The following is a 16,303-nucleotide window of genomic DNA, read 5'->3' as shown; positions in this document are numbered from 1 at the left end:
TTTACGTTGCAGTATTTTACACAGTGCATTTTTAAATTCCAAAAAAAAATAAAGAGAACCTGTTAAGAATGGTAGAGGTAAAGGCTGGTTAAAAAGTGATAATTGACATTTAACTTCCTAAAATGTATTGTTTGAATAAAGTCTGTTACAATGAAGATTCTCCCCTAAAATACTTGATATCTTTACCATTAATGAAAAGATAACTTTGGGATGAGTTACGTTGTCACTTCCATGCCAACTTAAACATTATCTCAAGAACATATCTGTAACACATAAAACACTTTGATCCTGGTTTTAGCTTGCTCTACCTGAAATATATACATGCACCACTCATCCTGAGACACAGAGGTCTTGTTTGAAATATGAAAGGAACTCATCTGCAAGTAGAGTTAATATGGACTCCTGAAACTCATGGTTTCCATGGTGTACTCTAAATAATGGGTCCACCTGCCACCATTCTACACTTCAGAACACTCCTAAGTGTGTCTACCCACCTTTCAGATAACGCATGGTCAGAGATGGGTTACAACTGGCCAGCATAAGGCTGTCTACTTCTTCAGTTCTTTTCATGAGTTTAGATTCTAGAAGAAAGATATTTGGTTCCAGATGATGAGTGTTCTTTTTTGAGCAGTGAGATTCAGTAGTTTGACTCATTATCGTAATTCACATATACCAAGATGCAGCTCCATCCAAATCTGGCATTTACTTTGATGTTCAAATCAAATGCATAGTGTTTGGCAACTATATATGCAGAATTTAAATTGACTGATCCATTTATCTGAAACTGGTATGTGTCCAAGACCACTCACAGATGTATTTCCTGCTCTAGTAGAAATTCCGACAAGAGGAAAAAGACATGTTAATCATAGCTGCTCCAAAATAACATGTATATCAAATACTGTGTGTTAAGACCATCTGACTATCCATCCACATAGGTCATACATGTTTCAAAAAAAATTAGGGAAAAACAGGTAAAATGATGGTAAAAGATCCTGCAATTCCACGAAATTTCAGATATTTTTCCAGTTGCAGGAAGGTGCTCCTTACAGAGCAATCAGGACTGCCCCAACAACACATTTTATGGCTACAACTTCATTTCTCATGAAAATTCCAGTTCTTTTAAGAAAGAATCTTGCATAACCTGGATAGGTCAACAGTCTGATAGACAAGATAAAAATACCCTGGTCTCTCAGAGGAATTCCAGAGGAGAAACACACTGCATTAAAAGAGATCCTGAAAAGAACCTAATTCTGTGAGGTCTCCCACCTGCCAGGGATCAAAGATACTGTCCATAGCTCAGATTTACAAAAATAGAATCCTTCAGAACGACAGTCACAGGGAAAGAGAAATGAACAAGCTCTTGACCTGCAGACTGGCTTTGACTCAAAGGACAATAATATCAAGAGAAGAAGTAGAATTTCTCAATTTCTCAATAAAAATAATGAGTTTCCCTTGAATCGAGATATCAATCTTTAGCATCAGAAAAAATTAAAATAAAACTCCTAATTCCAGAGATATTTGGGATATCTTCAAACAGTCTAGCAAGGCTGTACCTTGATAACAGAAGAACAGCTTGAAAAGTATCACAAAGCACAGGTTAATTGGGTATCCTAAGGGTCTTGCATAGGAATGTGTACCACTTCCCCGTTGCTTTCAGGTGGGCCTCTCAAATGCTAAAGGTTTTTGCTTTTTGACAGGGACAGCCCATGTCCTTACAGAGCAGGGAGAACCAGCTGGCTCTAAAGGCTTGGACCAGAAGCAGATGCTGATGGCCAGTTCCTTTGTAAGGATAGAGGGGAAGTCCTTCTCCTTAGCTGTGGGTGGAAGAAAGCAACGTACTACTAGTAAAACTGTTGCCTCCAAATGAGGATGAGGAACACAACTGTTTGTTGAATTTCAAGTTCAGAGTAGGGAGTCCCCCTCTGCACAGTTAGAAAACTAACCAACTAACACACAGTTTTATATAATACAAAATTTCAATTGTCCCAACCATTAGACTGTTACAATTCTCTCCTTCAGAGGAAAGCTCCTTCCCCTGGAAACCACTTTAGCATGGAAAGCAAAGTGAGCCAGGTATGTGTGTTTCTCTAATGTGACTGCATATGTTGTTGGTTTGGACACGGAATATGAGGAGTCAAAGAAAGGTTGACTTAATGTTACTTATCACACATGGATTAGCAGTAGTTTCATTAAAGTAAAGGTTCTGTGGATCATTTCGGTGGAGAATTAAGAAAAATTAAAATGTAATGACCAGGAGGGATAAGTTCTGTTAACTTAGAACAAAATCCTATAGAGCAAAGCAATTTTTCCATGTTGCTTCCCTGGGAGGTCAGTACTTAAACAAATGGTATTGTAAGTCAGAATACAACCACCAAACCTGAAAATATAGCTTAAGGAGACACTTTCATGTGCCTGCAAAATTCTCAGCTAAAGGTTGTTGTAAATGGGGTGGCTTAAGTTTATAAATAAGGCAAGGTTTTGGAGATCAATTAAGGCCTTTGGGAAAACCATGGATGCTTTTATGTATCTTTCAGATACATTAGGTATCTGCAGCTGCATTTTTTCTAATTCTTTTACAAGCTTATTTCCTGCCTTTATGGCAACTCTTTGAAAAAAGTTTAGAAATTAGTAAAATATTTTTGCAACTCTTACATACATTAATGACCCATTGCATATGCTTCGTAATATATTGCACATTTAGCTTTCCATTTAACGTCATTTACAAGAGGGATAAATTACGTTTTAATTGTATCATTAGTAAATTTAATCAATGAAAATGTCCCATACTGTAAACTCTAATGTCTTTACTCTAAATTCTAATTAAAAATTAAAATATAGATTTTAATCAGTAACAGTTTAGCATAAATCAGTTCTAAATGCCTTTAACATATATGTCAATGCATGAAGGAAAATATTTTTTTGTGTTAATTTACTTATACATAGCAACTTTTCAGTAGTCTTAAGGAAACATCAATGGTTTACATTTATTCTTTTAAAATATACAGTAGAGACCTCAGTGACGGAAGGTTATATAACTAATTAGAAAGAAGAGAGGTTCAAATGCCTAGGTTGGCTCTGCGTCGTTGAAGAAAGTCAGAAAAATGAAATTAGTTAATAGATTTGCAATCAGATGTGAAACAGTCTGGATGGAATAAAAATATTATATGAGCTATATAAACAGTGAAGGAAGGTTTTGACAGAGAAAGATAACATGATAAAAAACCAAGGTTAAAACTGTAGTTTTGAAAAAATAGTGCTATGTAATATTATAGAAAAATAGGTTAACATAATAAAGATATTGCCAATTCTATTCCAAAACCCCTAAAGTAGGTTTCCAAGATTTTGTTCATCATCATAGTCTGGTTCCTTGACTATCCTTCCCTCTTCTCCCCTTTCAAGAACACTTTGTTCAGACTCAAATTTATAAACAAAGCAAGTATCAATACATACTCTTTAGGTAAAAAAGGTCTCTTTTATATAAAAGCCGCTGTCCAAGAACATTTACAGCTAATATCTGAACTCATCCATGCATAATAACATTCAACTTAATACCTGCAGATAAAACTATTTAGACTGGCTGCGTATATAACATAAGTCAGAATAAAGAAGGATATTGCTGTAAATACTATGCATTTAAGTCAGCCAATGACCCCAACTGTGTTTCTTTGCTGTACTGCTTGGGAGACCCTAACAGCATTGCCTGGCTAGATCTCATGAAACAGAGAAGTTATCAGGTTTTCCCTTTCAAAGTCCTTTGTACCACCATGTCCTACCCTCTCAGCTAGTCAGATCTAGTGATCTGTTGCCTGGGAAAGCTGGGCCAGCTCAGTGACCCAACAGTAGTCCAGCCCACCGAATTCACTCTTGCCATGGACACAAAATTGCTGAATCTGAGTAAAGGGGGCAGATGACATCATGTGATAAGGACAGGGGAGAGCTCACCCGTCAGCTCACATTAGATGCTTTCCATGGGGATAACATGGCACTGAATGGACAGTCCACTGCAAGGACTGTCTGTAACAATGGAGAATCCCCAGTATATGTTGGCACAAAAGGCTTTAGCATGTCCTAACAATACTCTGAATCAGAAACTGGCTACATCTGCCCTAAACAGAGCTTGAAATGTGGAGGCATTGAATTAACCTTAGCTGGATTGGAAAACAAACCTTTATTATAACTTACATATTTCACCTGCATTGTTATCTGCAAATATCTGTGAAATTGCATTGTTCTGAATTTACACTGATTTAAAGAAGTTTTCGTGAACATTTCTGCCTCCATTCTTCTAGTTCTTATCAACTGCATAACTCAATTTTATTCTCTTATTTTCTGTGTTTCTTAAATTATATACTAGATATTATATATTACACATTTTTTTGCCCTAGTGATCTGATTATTGAAAAGGCATATGCAGTTTACCTTCAAAAGGCTGTCAGAGACACACAGTAGTATTACATTGAAAAGCCAAGTTCTACATCTCTTTTCCTCCAGACAGGTGAGTTTTGTCCAAAATGTAGCCAGCAGCTGACAACATCTCAGGACACTTAATTGAAGAAAAAAGTTAGAACTCAATTTTGCTTGTTCCTGGCTGGTGTGACCTTCAGCAAATAACCTTTTAATTGTCCACCTGTAAAACAGACAAGACTACACAGCCACCTTTTTGGTTTATCCTGAGCATTAATGTTTATGAAGTGTTATGAGATGCTCTGGGAAGTGCTACAAAGTGAAAAGGGTTATCAATCATCGTCAGTAAAACACAAGCTGCTGAAATACAGTGGAATCTGCCTTCCTTTCTCACAGGACATGTTCTGTCTTGTGCTGCAAGCTCTCCAGTATTCACAATCTTAAAAGTATCTCAACACTGCATAGTATAAGGAAGGATAAATATCCCTAAGCATTCTGAGAGACTATCAGGAAATATTTTTAGTTTTAAGAAGTGAAGTCTGTTGGAAAGTATAAACTTTGCTTCTAAATACCTGCTTGTTTTCTGTAATAGGAAAGCCATTTTTTGAGACAGGATTCCTAAATTGCTTAAATATCTAGGCATTAGCTGAAAGGAGCACTATACATAAATTTAAATACTTGGCTCTCAATTTTCCTTTCATTCATAATGTACTAGGTAAACTATACTAAAATAATTACTTGCTTATTACTCATGAATTTCAGTGCAGCAGCTGAGACAATGTAGATAAATAAGATGATTAATTGAGACAGAATGAATCACAACAAAATATGTTGTTGTATAAGGTATGATTAACTCCACAGTGATTCATATCATTTCAGATAACAGGGCTTTTATCAGAAATGGCTGCAAGGTTGGGAAATGATTTAAAAGCATTTTATCTTAGAGAGCCACCACAGTTCACATGGGAGGGAAAAAAAGGAAAAAAAAAAAGAGAGAGGAGAAAAGGAGAAGCAGATTCAGAGTCTGCAGCTGAAATAGCCTTGGGCTGTTTCAGCATCCTTCCCACAGCACATCTTTGCAACACGCCACTGACATTATCCACCTCCCTTGTGCCAGAGATGCTCTCATTTTTCAGATAGCCACAGTTTATTAGATATTCCAAAACTGAGAAAGTTAATTTCATGAATTAAGGAGCAATATTACAATGCCATAGCTGTCCCATAATTGAAAACACAACACCTGCACCAGGAAATAGGCATCCAAATTGTACAAAGACATCAAAGAAAAATAATATTTATATTTTCTCCATTCAGAATTACACTTTTTAATTCCCAGGCTCCCTCTAAAGACTGCAGAAATCCTAAATGTAGGATTTATAAAAGGAAAATACTATCTGTTTACCGCAGTTTAGAAAAGCAAACACCAGCAGCAGCTGACCCTAAAAACCTCTACCTGTTAAAACAGAAGGAAAGATGAGATGTCTCCTTACAAAATATTTTCCCATGTGTATTTAACAAACTGGGTCAGAATATCTGACTACGATTCTTAACTGAATCTCAGACTCCCTGTAGGGAACCGTGCAAACCTCAGTCTCTCACCCAGCCTATGAACTGAAGATAATTACCCTCACCTGTGGGGCAAGTTTCTGAGAACTTCTGAAAGCAATAAGGAAAAAGAAAATGCTCACATATAAAGTGAAATGCAAAACACTGACACCCAACTTAATTTAATTTAAGATGATTAATGTTTTTGAAAACTTAATTCCAAATGAATAAAGATGTAGAAGCTCAAGGTAAAGGCTGAACTCCTAAGGATGACAGTTTGCAAACAACCACTGACCGAAAATGGACCAGGTCCAGTAAGCTAAAAAAAAATGTTTTTTAAGGGCTCCTTATGTAACAAACATGCAAGTTAGCAGTACAGTAAAATAAGCCTCTTCAAGATACTCAGTTTCAAATATGATCTAGTATTTGCCTTCTACCAATAACTTCAAATATTTAAAAATAATTGTAAATCTTTACTTGTAAATACTTCAAACAGAAAGATCAATTCCGTGATATTTATGGCATGACCAGCCATCCTTTGCTGTGTTTATTACTTCTTGGTACCAGAAGAAGAACAGACTGAAATGCTGGACTCTCTTTCATTATTGAAAGTCAAACTGTATTTCCTTTCTTCCACACACCAAACTACATCTGCCACCTGATTTTCTCCTGACTCTTACTTGTTAATACTTTCCTCAGAATCAGACAACTCACCAGTGTGACAGGACATTCAGGCAGTTGTGGGAAGCTATATGCTAGGTCTAGAAACAGTAGCAATTGCACAGTGTAGATTCAAATCAATTCACTGAGGCCATTATGAATACACACTAGTTTGAAAAGAATCACCATGAGGTTTATTTATCTTACAAAAGTGGTTATGTCTCATTCAAGATTCTTGTGGGCTGTGGGCAGATTCCTAAGCCTGTAGGTATCAGTCTGGTCCCAGGTGATAATGAAGCAGAGGAAATTTGCAGGTGGGACTGAAGGTTGTCTGCAGTGTCATATCTTAATGTAATATATCAAAGTGAAAGTTGTTTACGGCAAGGCAATAGACCAATAGACCAGTCTGTTTGGAAACTGTCATTTAGGTATAAATCCTACCGTGTTGACATAGTTCATGCAAGAAAATTTAGCAGCATTTCCATTCATTCCCCTGGTTAAAATAAGCACAAAACTACAGACTGATTGCAAGTTTAAAATCAGGAGCACGTTACCTCACCGAAACCTCAGTTTTATATTTACTGTTTTTCCTAGCCACTAAAGAGAATTTTCCGTGTCACTAAAGAGACTTGCCTTTACAAAGGCTTACAGAGGGTCCTTAAAGACTGTGTCCAAACCACCTATATTTGTAGGGATCTTTCTGTTAGTATTTGATACCTCACTTGAAAATATTTTAAATAAAGGAGGCACAATGTACTCTTTCAGTATAACTGTGAAGAGGAAATGATGACAAGACCTGTTTGATATCTCATTCCATACAAAGGCACCCATCTCTTCAAAGCCCAGGATTTCTAACTTCCTAACCACCACTAAAGCTATTGTTATTGCTTCTTAAAATGTACAAGTCTTGCACGCAATCTGCTCTCTTTTCAGTGCATTTGCTGTCACACCAGCATCAATTTCCCAACAAGCTCACAGATGCATCTGTCTTTGCAGAACTTCAGCTTACAATCCTGTAATTAATTTGTTCAGAAACTGGGTGTTTAGAAGTAACAACTCATTACAGTACAGAGGATGAGGATCTGATTTCCAAGAATAATTGCTATCTTAGTTTTATTATATTTGTACTTTGGAAAAATTCACAATTACTCTTCTACATAACCTCCTCAACTTCTACTGATGGCTCTACACTGTATACCACAAGTTACATTGTTGGCTTTTGCTTTTTATTGTAAAGCCCTAAATGAGGACCTCAGCGTGTCTGTAATTCTAAAGTTTCTAAATTCTAAAATTTCTCAGTGATGCCCTGCCCACACATAGCAAGAGAACCCAGAAGATCTTTACCACATCAACATGAACAAATATTCCTCTGAGTCATGAATTGGTGCCATATGCAGGGATGAATCATATGAAAGTCTTGCAGTGTCCCTTGAATTCTGAAGAAACTGCTATCCAGTTGCACATCCAAAAATACACAGCCTGTTTCCCCCCAAAGTAGTTCCTTCCCTGAGGAGATGCCATTGTAACTCACATCTTTTGGGGAGACTGGAAATTGAATTCAGATTCCTGTGCCCATTATTGACTTTGATGGGTCAAGTATATCAGAGACATCAAGCTTTAGCCCTAACTGGGAAAGTGGAAAGAGATCTGGGAAAGAAATATATACAAATTTAGTCTCCTTTACTTGCCTAGTATAATTTCTGTGCAGGAAACATTCCACAACTCTGTGTAATCATGTCACTTGCAAAGCTTTCACTCCTTTGACCATTCTGTTACTGAAAGTTACTTTGAGTTGTAAAATATGTATTCTAAGGTGAGCTTTTACAGCCAAATTAAGCAGCAACTTGTGACAAAGCAGTTATCATCAGGAGATAATTGACCTTATTTGAGAGTTAAGCATCCTAAGGCAAAGTAGAGTGTGCTTAATCCTGGCAGGTTAATTATCCAGTGATTATGGTAGCTTGGAAGGTATTACTGCTAAGAACCATTTGCAAAATGACACTATTAAAAAAACCTTAATTTAATAAAAATTAAAAGCAATGACAATAATCAAGTTCTCCAGTCATGTATTGCTACATAATGACTGTAGAATGACCCTAATTGGTTAGCAGCAATGACCATATAATTATTCCTTTTCTGAATGTGCTGTACTAAATTTATTATATGAAGTACAGTTAATAAATATCAAAAATCCAAGACAAGATGTTTAGTTAGTTATAAAAGGGATTTAAATAAATTATCAAAACACCAGTGGTCACTGAGTTAATGCTGAAACTGATACATGTTCTGAGTTGTTATCACAGCATTCCATGACTCCATTGCAGTAAAGGGTATGCTGGCATTTACATTCTAAACTAGAACATTTATTCTGAGAGGTTTATAACTTGCCCATTTTAATTACCATCTGGCTGAAACTTGAAATAACCAATCTCCATTCAGATGTAAATTTTTAAGTAGAAGATGTAATTTAAAATCACTTTGCCAATTGTTTTTAGTTTAGGAATGGCAGCAATTTGGAATTTTGCTGCACTTGAATGTTTTTGTATTACTCAAAAAATAAACAGCTCAGTGCTTAACAACAGAATTGTATTGGTCTATAATGTGGAGTGAAGATAAATACAGGGAAGAATAAAAATTGTGTCTAAGAGTATTGTTTGTACTAATAAAGTAACAACCACAACACTTAGTATGCCTTGCTTATATATTAACTTGTGCGCTTACACTGATGGAAATTTTAACAAAAAGAAAAAGAAGATCACACTAAATGGGCAAAAATTTGGTGTTGGCTAGCTGAAGTGGTTCATTGCCCACCAGGACATACACAGACACAAAAAAAGTCCTGGATACACTTGTAGCTGAAATTAAGAAAGGAGGAAGCTACTAGAAGGCACGACATGTCAGAATGAGCTTTTTCTTGAGTTTTGCAACCACTCTTTACCAACAAGCACATGCAGAGAGCAGAAATACTGACAATCAGAAAACACAGCAGCTACTCCAAACTAGAAGTGTGGTTTCAAGTCACACAGGAAGACAAGAGAAAAAACCACCGCAAACAGCATTTCAACAACTCAAAAGCAGCAATAGCCAGCTTATATGGCAGGAAGCAGAGGCCAAAAAATGACAAGGGTTCCATGATTAGTATAAGTAGCAAAAAGGGTGCTACTCTGAAGTATTAATATATATTGTACTGTCAAGTTTAAGGATGTTCACTAAAGTTTAAATAGCATCTATTATCCTGAAAGACACCAAAATGCTTCAGAAATTATTCACAGAAAATGCGGGGAGTCTTTCAACTTTAACAAACACAACAGTCCTATCCAATATTTTATGACAGTAGGGGAATAATGTCGTAAGAAACTGAAATGACACAGGACATTTACGTAGACTGAAAGTAATTTCTAAAATTGCATGTCACCTTATAGCGGACTATTGCCTATAAATTACACAAATATACAAAATGTAACAACCTATAAAAAATAGCACCTAATGAACCACTGCGATCTGAATTATCCTACTAGGTCAATGCAGCAGTATTTATATTAAAGACCAGCAAGGTTTAATCCCAGAAGTTTTTACGAAGCCCATCTACCCCAAAATTGGCTGGACTTAGTATTACATAATTTGTGAAATCTGATAAGACATTTTGTGTCGATATTACATTGCTATTAAATCAAAATATACAGTACCATCTTTGTGTGTATCATGAAAGATGTATAAAGGCAACAGTTAGGAATAGGAGCATGTCTGGAAAATACTTATTCTGTGTAGTTAACTATAGTTAAAAAGATTTTGCTTATCCCACTGTATTTAAAAACATTGTGATTTTCTTTGTTTTAAAAATACTTATTTTTAAATTTTTTAAGTCCTATATCTGTAACAATAATCGTCCCTAATGTGGACATGTGGACAACAGTCTAAAGACTGACTTGTATTGGTGCAAGTCCCTGTTGTCACAATCAGGAATAACCACTGACAGGAGTAAGTCGCTTTTCCATAATTTTCCTGTACCCATGTAGTTATCTTGAGCGACAAACCCACATTCCATTTAGGTGTGTCACACTTTCCAAGGCTTTTTTCAACCTTTTCCTGCTGAGCAAACTAATAAATATTTAAGAACACTTTCTAAAGTGGGAAAAAATCAAAAGTGACAGCACTAAGATGAGTGAAATCTGAATTAATTTCATCTATTAACACGGACTTCCAGGCAGAATTTCATGCAATCTGTTTGCCAACTTGCATAGCAAAGATAAGCCCTCCTTTGATGGACTGCCAGTCCATCTACCATAAAATCATCGAGAACCTTTTAAACCAATTATCTATTTCTTAGTTTTCTCCTTCCACTTCTCCCCAAAGAGTTGTCTTCATCACAGAAAATGCTATTAATAGCAGTAGTATGGGTATGGAATCAAGTTACAGAAGCTCAGTAGTAGCCCTTCATATGTTTCCTTCCAGCAGACTTAACTTCAGGATGAGTACATCACGCACATGGGCAGTTATTCCAAAGCAGCCAATTTGTTGAGTATTTCCCATGAGAATAAGCAGGTTGTAAACCTCTAACAGGTCAAGTGACATCTCTGACATCTATTGAAATATCCCAGTCCAGTGACTACAGATTTGATTTTGCAGTGACACCTCATATGGTCAGATTCCCTCTATAAAAAGAGCAGCAGGAATCACAGAATCATAAAATCATCAAGGCTGGAAAAGACCTTCAAGATCACTGAGTCCAACCTTTGACTGATCACCACCCCATCAACTAGACTATAGCACTAACTGCCATGTCCAGTTGTTTCTTGAACACTTCCAGGGACGGTGACTCCACCACCTCCCTGGGCAGTTCGTTCCAATGCCTGACGAGCCTTTCAGTGAATAAATTCTTCCTGATGTCCAGCCTGAGCCTCCCCTGGTGCAGCTGTGTTCTGGGGAAGCAGGTTCTGAGACACAAACACCTCGGTGCAAGGGATATGAATATTTCAGTTAATTTCTTAAGACTCACCGTTTCATTTCCAAAAAGAACATCGACGTAAGGCATGACTTTCATCATAGGCTCTTTGTAGAACTGGCTAATAAATGGTGCAGAAAGATTCAAGCTGAAGATCTTGTTGTTGGCAGAAGCCTGAGTAGCCACTTTTAATACTGCTTCTGGTGACACCGTCAGGAAGAATCCCTGCAAGCATCCAAACAAATCAATGTATGTTACTAATTTCATATTAGGTACCACATCAAGCACGCTGTTCTTATAAAGTCTCCCCCAACCCACATTTGTCATACACGTTCACAGATAAAAACTTCTGGGAAATACTGCTTTTCCATTAAGGTATTAAAGAGGTGACAAAAAAAATCTGCATATGCCTAGCACAGACTGCCAAAATTAAGCATAACTCCCTACCTCTGCATTCCATGTAGTACACTCTCCCATGGCAGCTAACACTAATGTTCATATTTTAAAATGTGATATAATTCTAAATGCCCCTTTATAGTAATAGAGACAATGAGACTGTGCTGTTTCATTCCAAAGTCCAGTATGATGGCTCCATACACAGCTAGAAGACTAATGAAATCCTTTGCCTGAAAAATGATTACCTTATTTATAATAAAGGTCTTGAATATGCTGACTTTGTAGCAGTTGTTATTGTTTTGCAGGAAAAACCTAGGGGGTTTCATTTCCACATATGTATTTTATTTGTCCCTCCTCTCCCAAAAATATTTTTCTTTACTCAGAACATCAACATTCAAGTTAAGTATCAACTGTGAAACAAAATAAACAGAACTCAACCACAAATGACTACTTGTCTACTAAACAGTGAATGCTGATTTCAACTCTGTATGAAGAAGAGTTCAAGGTTGCCATTTTGAATTTAGCATTGCAAATGTTACCTCAATCTGGAATGTGTTCCAGGAGCCATGTAAATATCCCCTACAGTTTCCTTAGTCTACTAACTAGATAAAGGCTTAATCTTTGCACTAATTAAACAAGTTGTGTATGTTTTGTTTTTATAAGCCTAAAAGTAATTTTACTAACTGTTCTCAAAACTCAGTGAATGATAGCAATTTTCAAGCATGGGCAGCAGGTGTTAAATTTAAGGCCAGAGATAATGTCTAAGGCACAGTAACAAACAACTTTGAGGAAGGTCTGACAAATAAAACATCATCTCAGTCCTATCTAGAACACCACCACCAAGACACTCTACAAGGTGTAATACTGAAACAGTATTATGTTCCATTTATCCATATGATTATGCTTCAAATCACAGAATATCTGTATTTTTAGCCTGCATACTTCAGGTAACAGATCATCCTAGGCATTCTATGGACTGAAAAAAATAATATAATGAAGAGTCTGCAGATTAAAGACTGCTTTGAGAACGTATGTATTTATTTTTCCTTACTCCACACTCTCCAGTCTATCAAATACACGACTGATTTCAAAATCTGGGCACAATTCACTACTTGACAATAAAAGTCCAAAGGGCACAAGAATCCTAAACAAGTTGTGGAGTTACTAGTACCTTGAACAACTGAAAGCCTGTAAACATCCAAGCTTCTCTGATATTTTTACATTCTGAAGAATTAGAATGAACAGTTTATATAACATCTCATCTCCATAGCAATCTCTACCATCTTTTAGTTTTTCATTTAATGAACAGAGATGGATTTTGTAAAAACTGTTCCAAAGACAAAATAAAAACCTTTTAAGGGAAACATGTTGCCAGCTGTGGATAAATGACAGATTGCTCTACAGTGGTCTACGTAAACAGTAACCTGGTCAAATAATTAGGCTTCTTACCAATTTTAGGCTAAAAACTTCATCTGAACTAAAATACATCTGATTGTAATTTAAGGTACAGAACACTATCCCTATGGGATCTAACTCAGGCCTGCATCCAACTCCCTTTTCTTTGGAAAGGCAACATAAAAGTACTGAGAGACAGATAGGAGAGCTTGTTTTTCAGATCCTGCAAAGTAAAGGCCAGGAAATCTCAAAGGCCATAGCTCTGTCTTCTGGGTTTCCTAAAAATCACTTCTGCCATTTAATTGCATTCTTCCATGACTTTATATTTTTATTTAAATAAGTGTTTGACATTAACAAAAGTTGTGTGTATGAGAACTCTTTGCCAAGTGTAACATTGCTTTGCAAAATGAAGTTGTAGCAATATAATCAACACAGTGGAATTAACAAAATAGGGAGAAAATGTATAAAATGTATAAAATCTGACCTGAACAGATTTGGGTTTAAAGAAACCTAATTCAATCCCCCTCCTTAAGTATTTAAATCAAGTTTGTCTCAATTTTTAATGGAATTCCAATTGCAGCTATAACCAGTATAGTTACAGGAACCCACCTCTCCAAGTCTGAATTACAACTAGGCAAGCCACAGACCACCCTAGTTCAGCACGCTACGACTGTGTACAGGAATGAACCCCACTAAAACAAACAGGTTTTCTTGTATCTCACCAGGATTCCGAGCAAAGTCACTTTGTGACTTCCTTAGAAACTCAGTCCACAGGCTCTTGCAGCTGACACTGCTTTTGTCCAGACAGATGTATACAAAGGAATGCCTAACCCAACTACTCCTACCTGCTCTAACAATTAACTGTTTGCCAGCATCAGCTTTGAGTGGGAGAATAAGTGTATCCTAGTATCACTGGTATAAAAGACTTTGTATTTCACTAGTAAGAAATTCTGTTCCCATTAACAAGAAGGTTAAGAGGCTCCTCAGAAGATGTTCTATAGCTACCTACACACCTTAGTCTAGTTCAGAGTTCTGGGAATCGATTTACCCTCAAAACCCAGAGGTACTTTAAAACAACTATGAGGAAAATACCTGTGATCAAAGGATGAGGCAGCCAATATACAGATATTCTGAAGGAAAATGAAATTACTGTGTATCTATCTAAGTGAAAGAAGGGGTTGCTGGTTGACAGCCAGCTCAGTATGAGCCAGCAGTATGTCCAGGTGGCCAAGGAGGCCAATGACACCCTGGCCTGTATCAGCAATAGTGTGGTCAGCAGGATCAGGGCAGTGATCATCCCCCTGTACTCGGCACTGGGAAGGTCACACCTCAAGTGCTGCATTCAGTTCTGGGCCCTCACTTTGAAAAGGACATTGAGCTGCAAAGGGCAACAAGGCTCCTGAAAGGACTAGAAAACATGTCTTGTGATGAACAGCCGGGGGACCTGGGTTTGTTTAGTCTCGAGAAAAGAAGGCTCAGGGGGGACCTCATCACTTTGTATAACTACCCAAAAAGAGGTTGGGGGGGGGGTTGGTCTCTTTACCATGCCTACAGTAAGAGGATTAGAGGAAGTGGCCTAAAACCAAGACAAGGGGAGATTCAGATCAGATTTGAGGAAAAAAAAATTTCACTGTTAGGGTGGTAAGGCTTTGGACTAGACTGCCCAGGCAGGTGGTGGAGTCACCACTCCTAGAGGCGATTAAGAGGTGTCTGGGTCTGGTGCTGGGTGATGTGGTTTAGGGGTTACAGTGGTAGTGCTGGGTTGATGATCTTAAAGGGCTCTTCTAACCTTGATGATTCTATGAAAGAAGGACATGTGATAATTGGGCAGTGCAGTCACAGAAAGTGACAGGCAGCAATACTGTACTAAGAAAACCTATTAAACATTAAAGGCTATCAGACATATTAGCAGCAAGCAGCATTCCCCTGGTGTGCACTTATCGAGACTGAGTATACCAGATGCTACTGCTTCATGATGTGCCACTATTTTCTGCTGCTCAAAATGTAATGAGTGTCTTTTTTATGCCAGGAGGAAGGTACCATTGTACCACAAGCCAGACAGCAAGGCTGAACCAATACATACACCAGGAAAACAGGATGGTAGACTGAATTATGTGTATGCATGTTGGTATGTGCACATGTACAATAGCAATACTGTTCTTATGCACTGTAAGCAGTCCTTTTATTTAAATACAGTCCTTTGATGAAGAACAAAACATTTTACTTGTGGGATAAAGAGAAACAAAACAGAAGAAATAAGAAAAATACATTACTGTTTTGCAGACACATGGCTACGGGAGATACAGTCACTTGTTTGTAATTTAAAAGCTTTCAAAATTCAATATTAAGATGCACATGACGGCAGTGGACAGAACCAATAGAAAATATCACATTAATCTCACTTTCACACTATTTAGGAATTCTTTGATGCATGTTTTAAAATATGGCAAGGTACTGTGAATACTGGATAGTCTTTTACATTCAAGTCTTTCTTTTTTTTTTTTTGTAAACACTAGCATTGCCAGAAGGATTTGGTGAGTTTACACACAAGCAATTTGTCTTTGAAAGCCATCTCTGTCTTTTTTATCACACATAGACCTAAAAGGTTTCTTCTGACTACACTATGCTCTTACAGCACTAGCTAGAGCAGACATGAGGGCAGCAAATTAAGGGTGTCAAAAGTGTCAGCAGCACAGAATCAGAGAGTGTTGAAGAGGTGACCTCATGAAGCCAGCACAGCTCTGGCTTTGGTAAAAAGTAATTCTGTATAAGGTGTTCTGCCCAAACTCAGAAGCCTTGCTTACACTGAACTCGTGCTTACACTGAATTTGTCTGGATTACATACATGGAATGTTTGCACAACGAGGATCAAGATTATTTTTTTCTTCCAAGTCAGTATTTCCAAACAAATTCAGGGCAAGATGATAACAAACAACTTTGCAATTTGGGATTTATTATTGT

At 37.1% G+C, this 16,303-nt stretch overlaps 1 protein-coding gene across 3 annotated transcripts in view; it reads right to left on the bottom strand.

Moving 5' to 3' along the window:
- The window catches only part of ADK (adenosine kinase), a 278,700-nt gene that overhangs the window by 68,833 nt on the left and 193,564 nt on the right, over positions 1–16,303 (bottom strand). For all 3 annotated transcript variants that reach the window (XM_032694367.1, XM_032694368.1, XM_032694369.1), the window contains exon 7: positions 11,606–11,776. In XM_032694367.1, the coding sequence (XP_032550258.1) occupies positions 11,606–11,776 (171 nt within the window). The remainder of the gene's footprint in view (positions 1–11,605; positions 11,777–16,303) is intronic.

Source organism: Chiroxiphia lanceolata, chromosome 8, assembly GCF_009829145.1.
Source record: "Chiroxiphia lanceolata isolate bChiLan1 chromosome 8, bChiLan1.pri, whole genome shotgun sequence".
Classification (NCBI taxonomy): domain Eukaryota; kingdom Metazoa; phylum Chordata; class Aves; order Passeriformes; family Pipridae; genus Chiroxiphia; species Chiroxiphia lanceolata.
The sequence above is the reverse complement of the archived record's forward strand: the minus strand, read 5'-3'. Positions and strand labels throughout refer to the sequence as shown.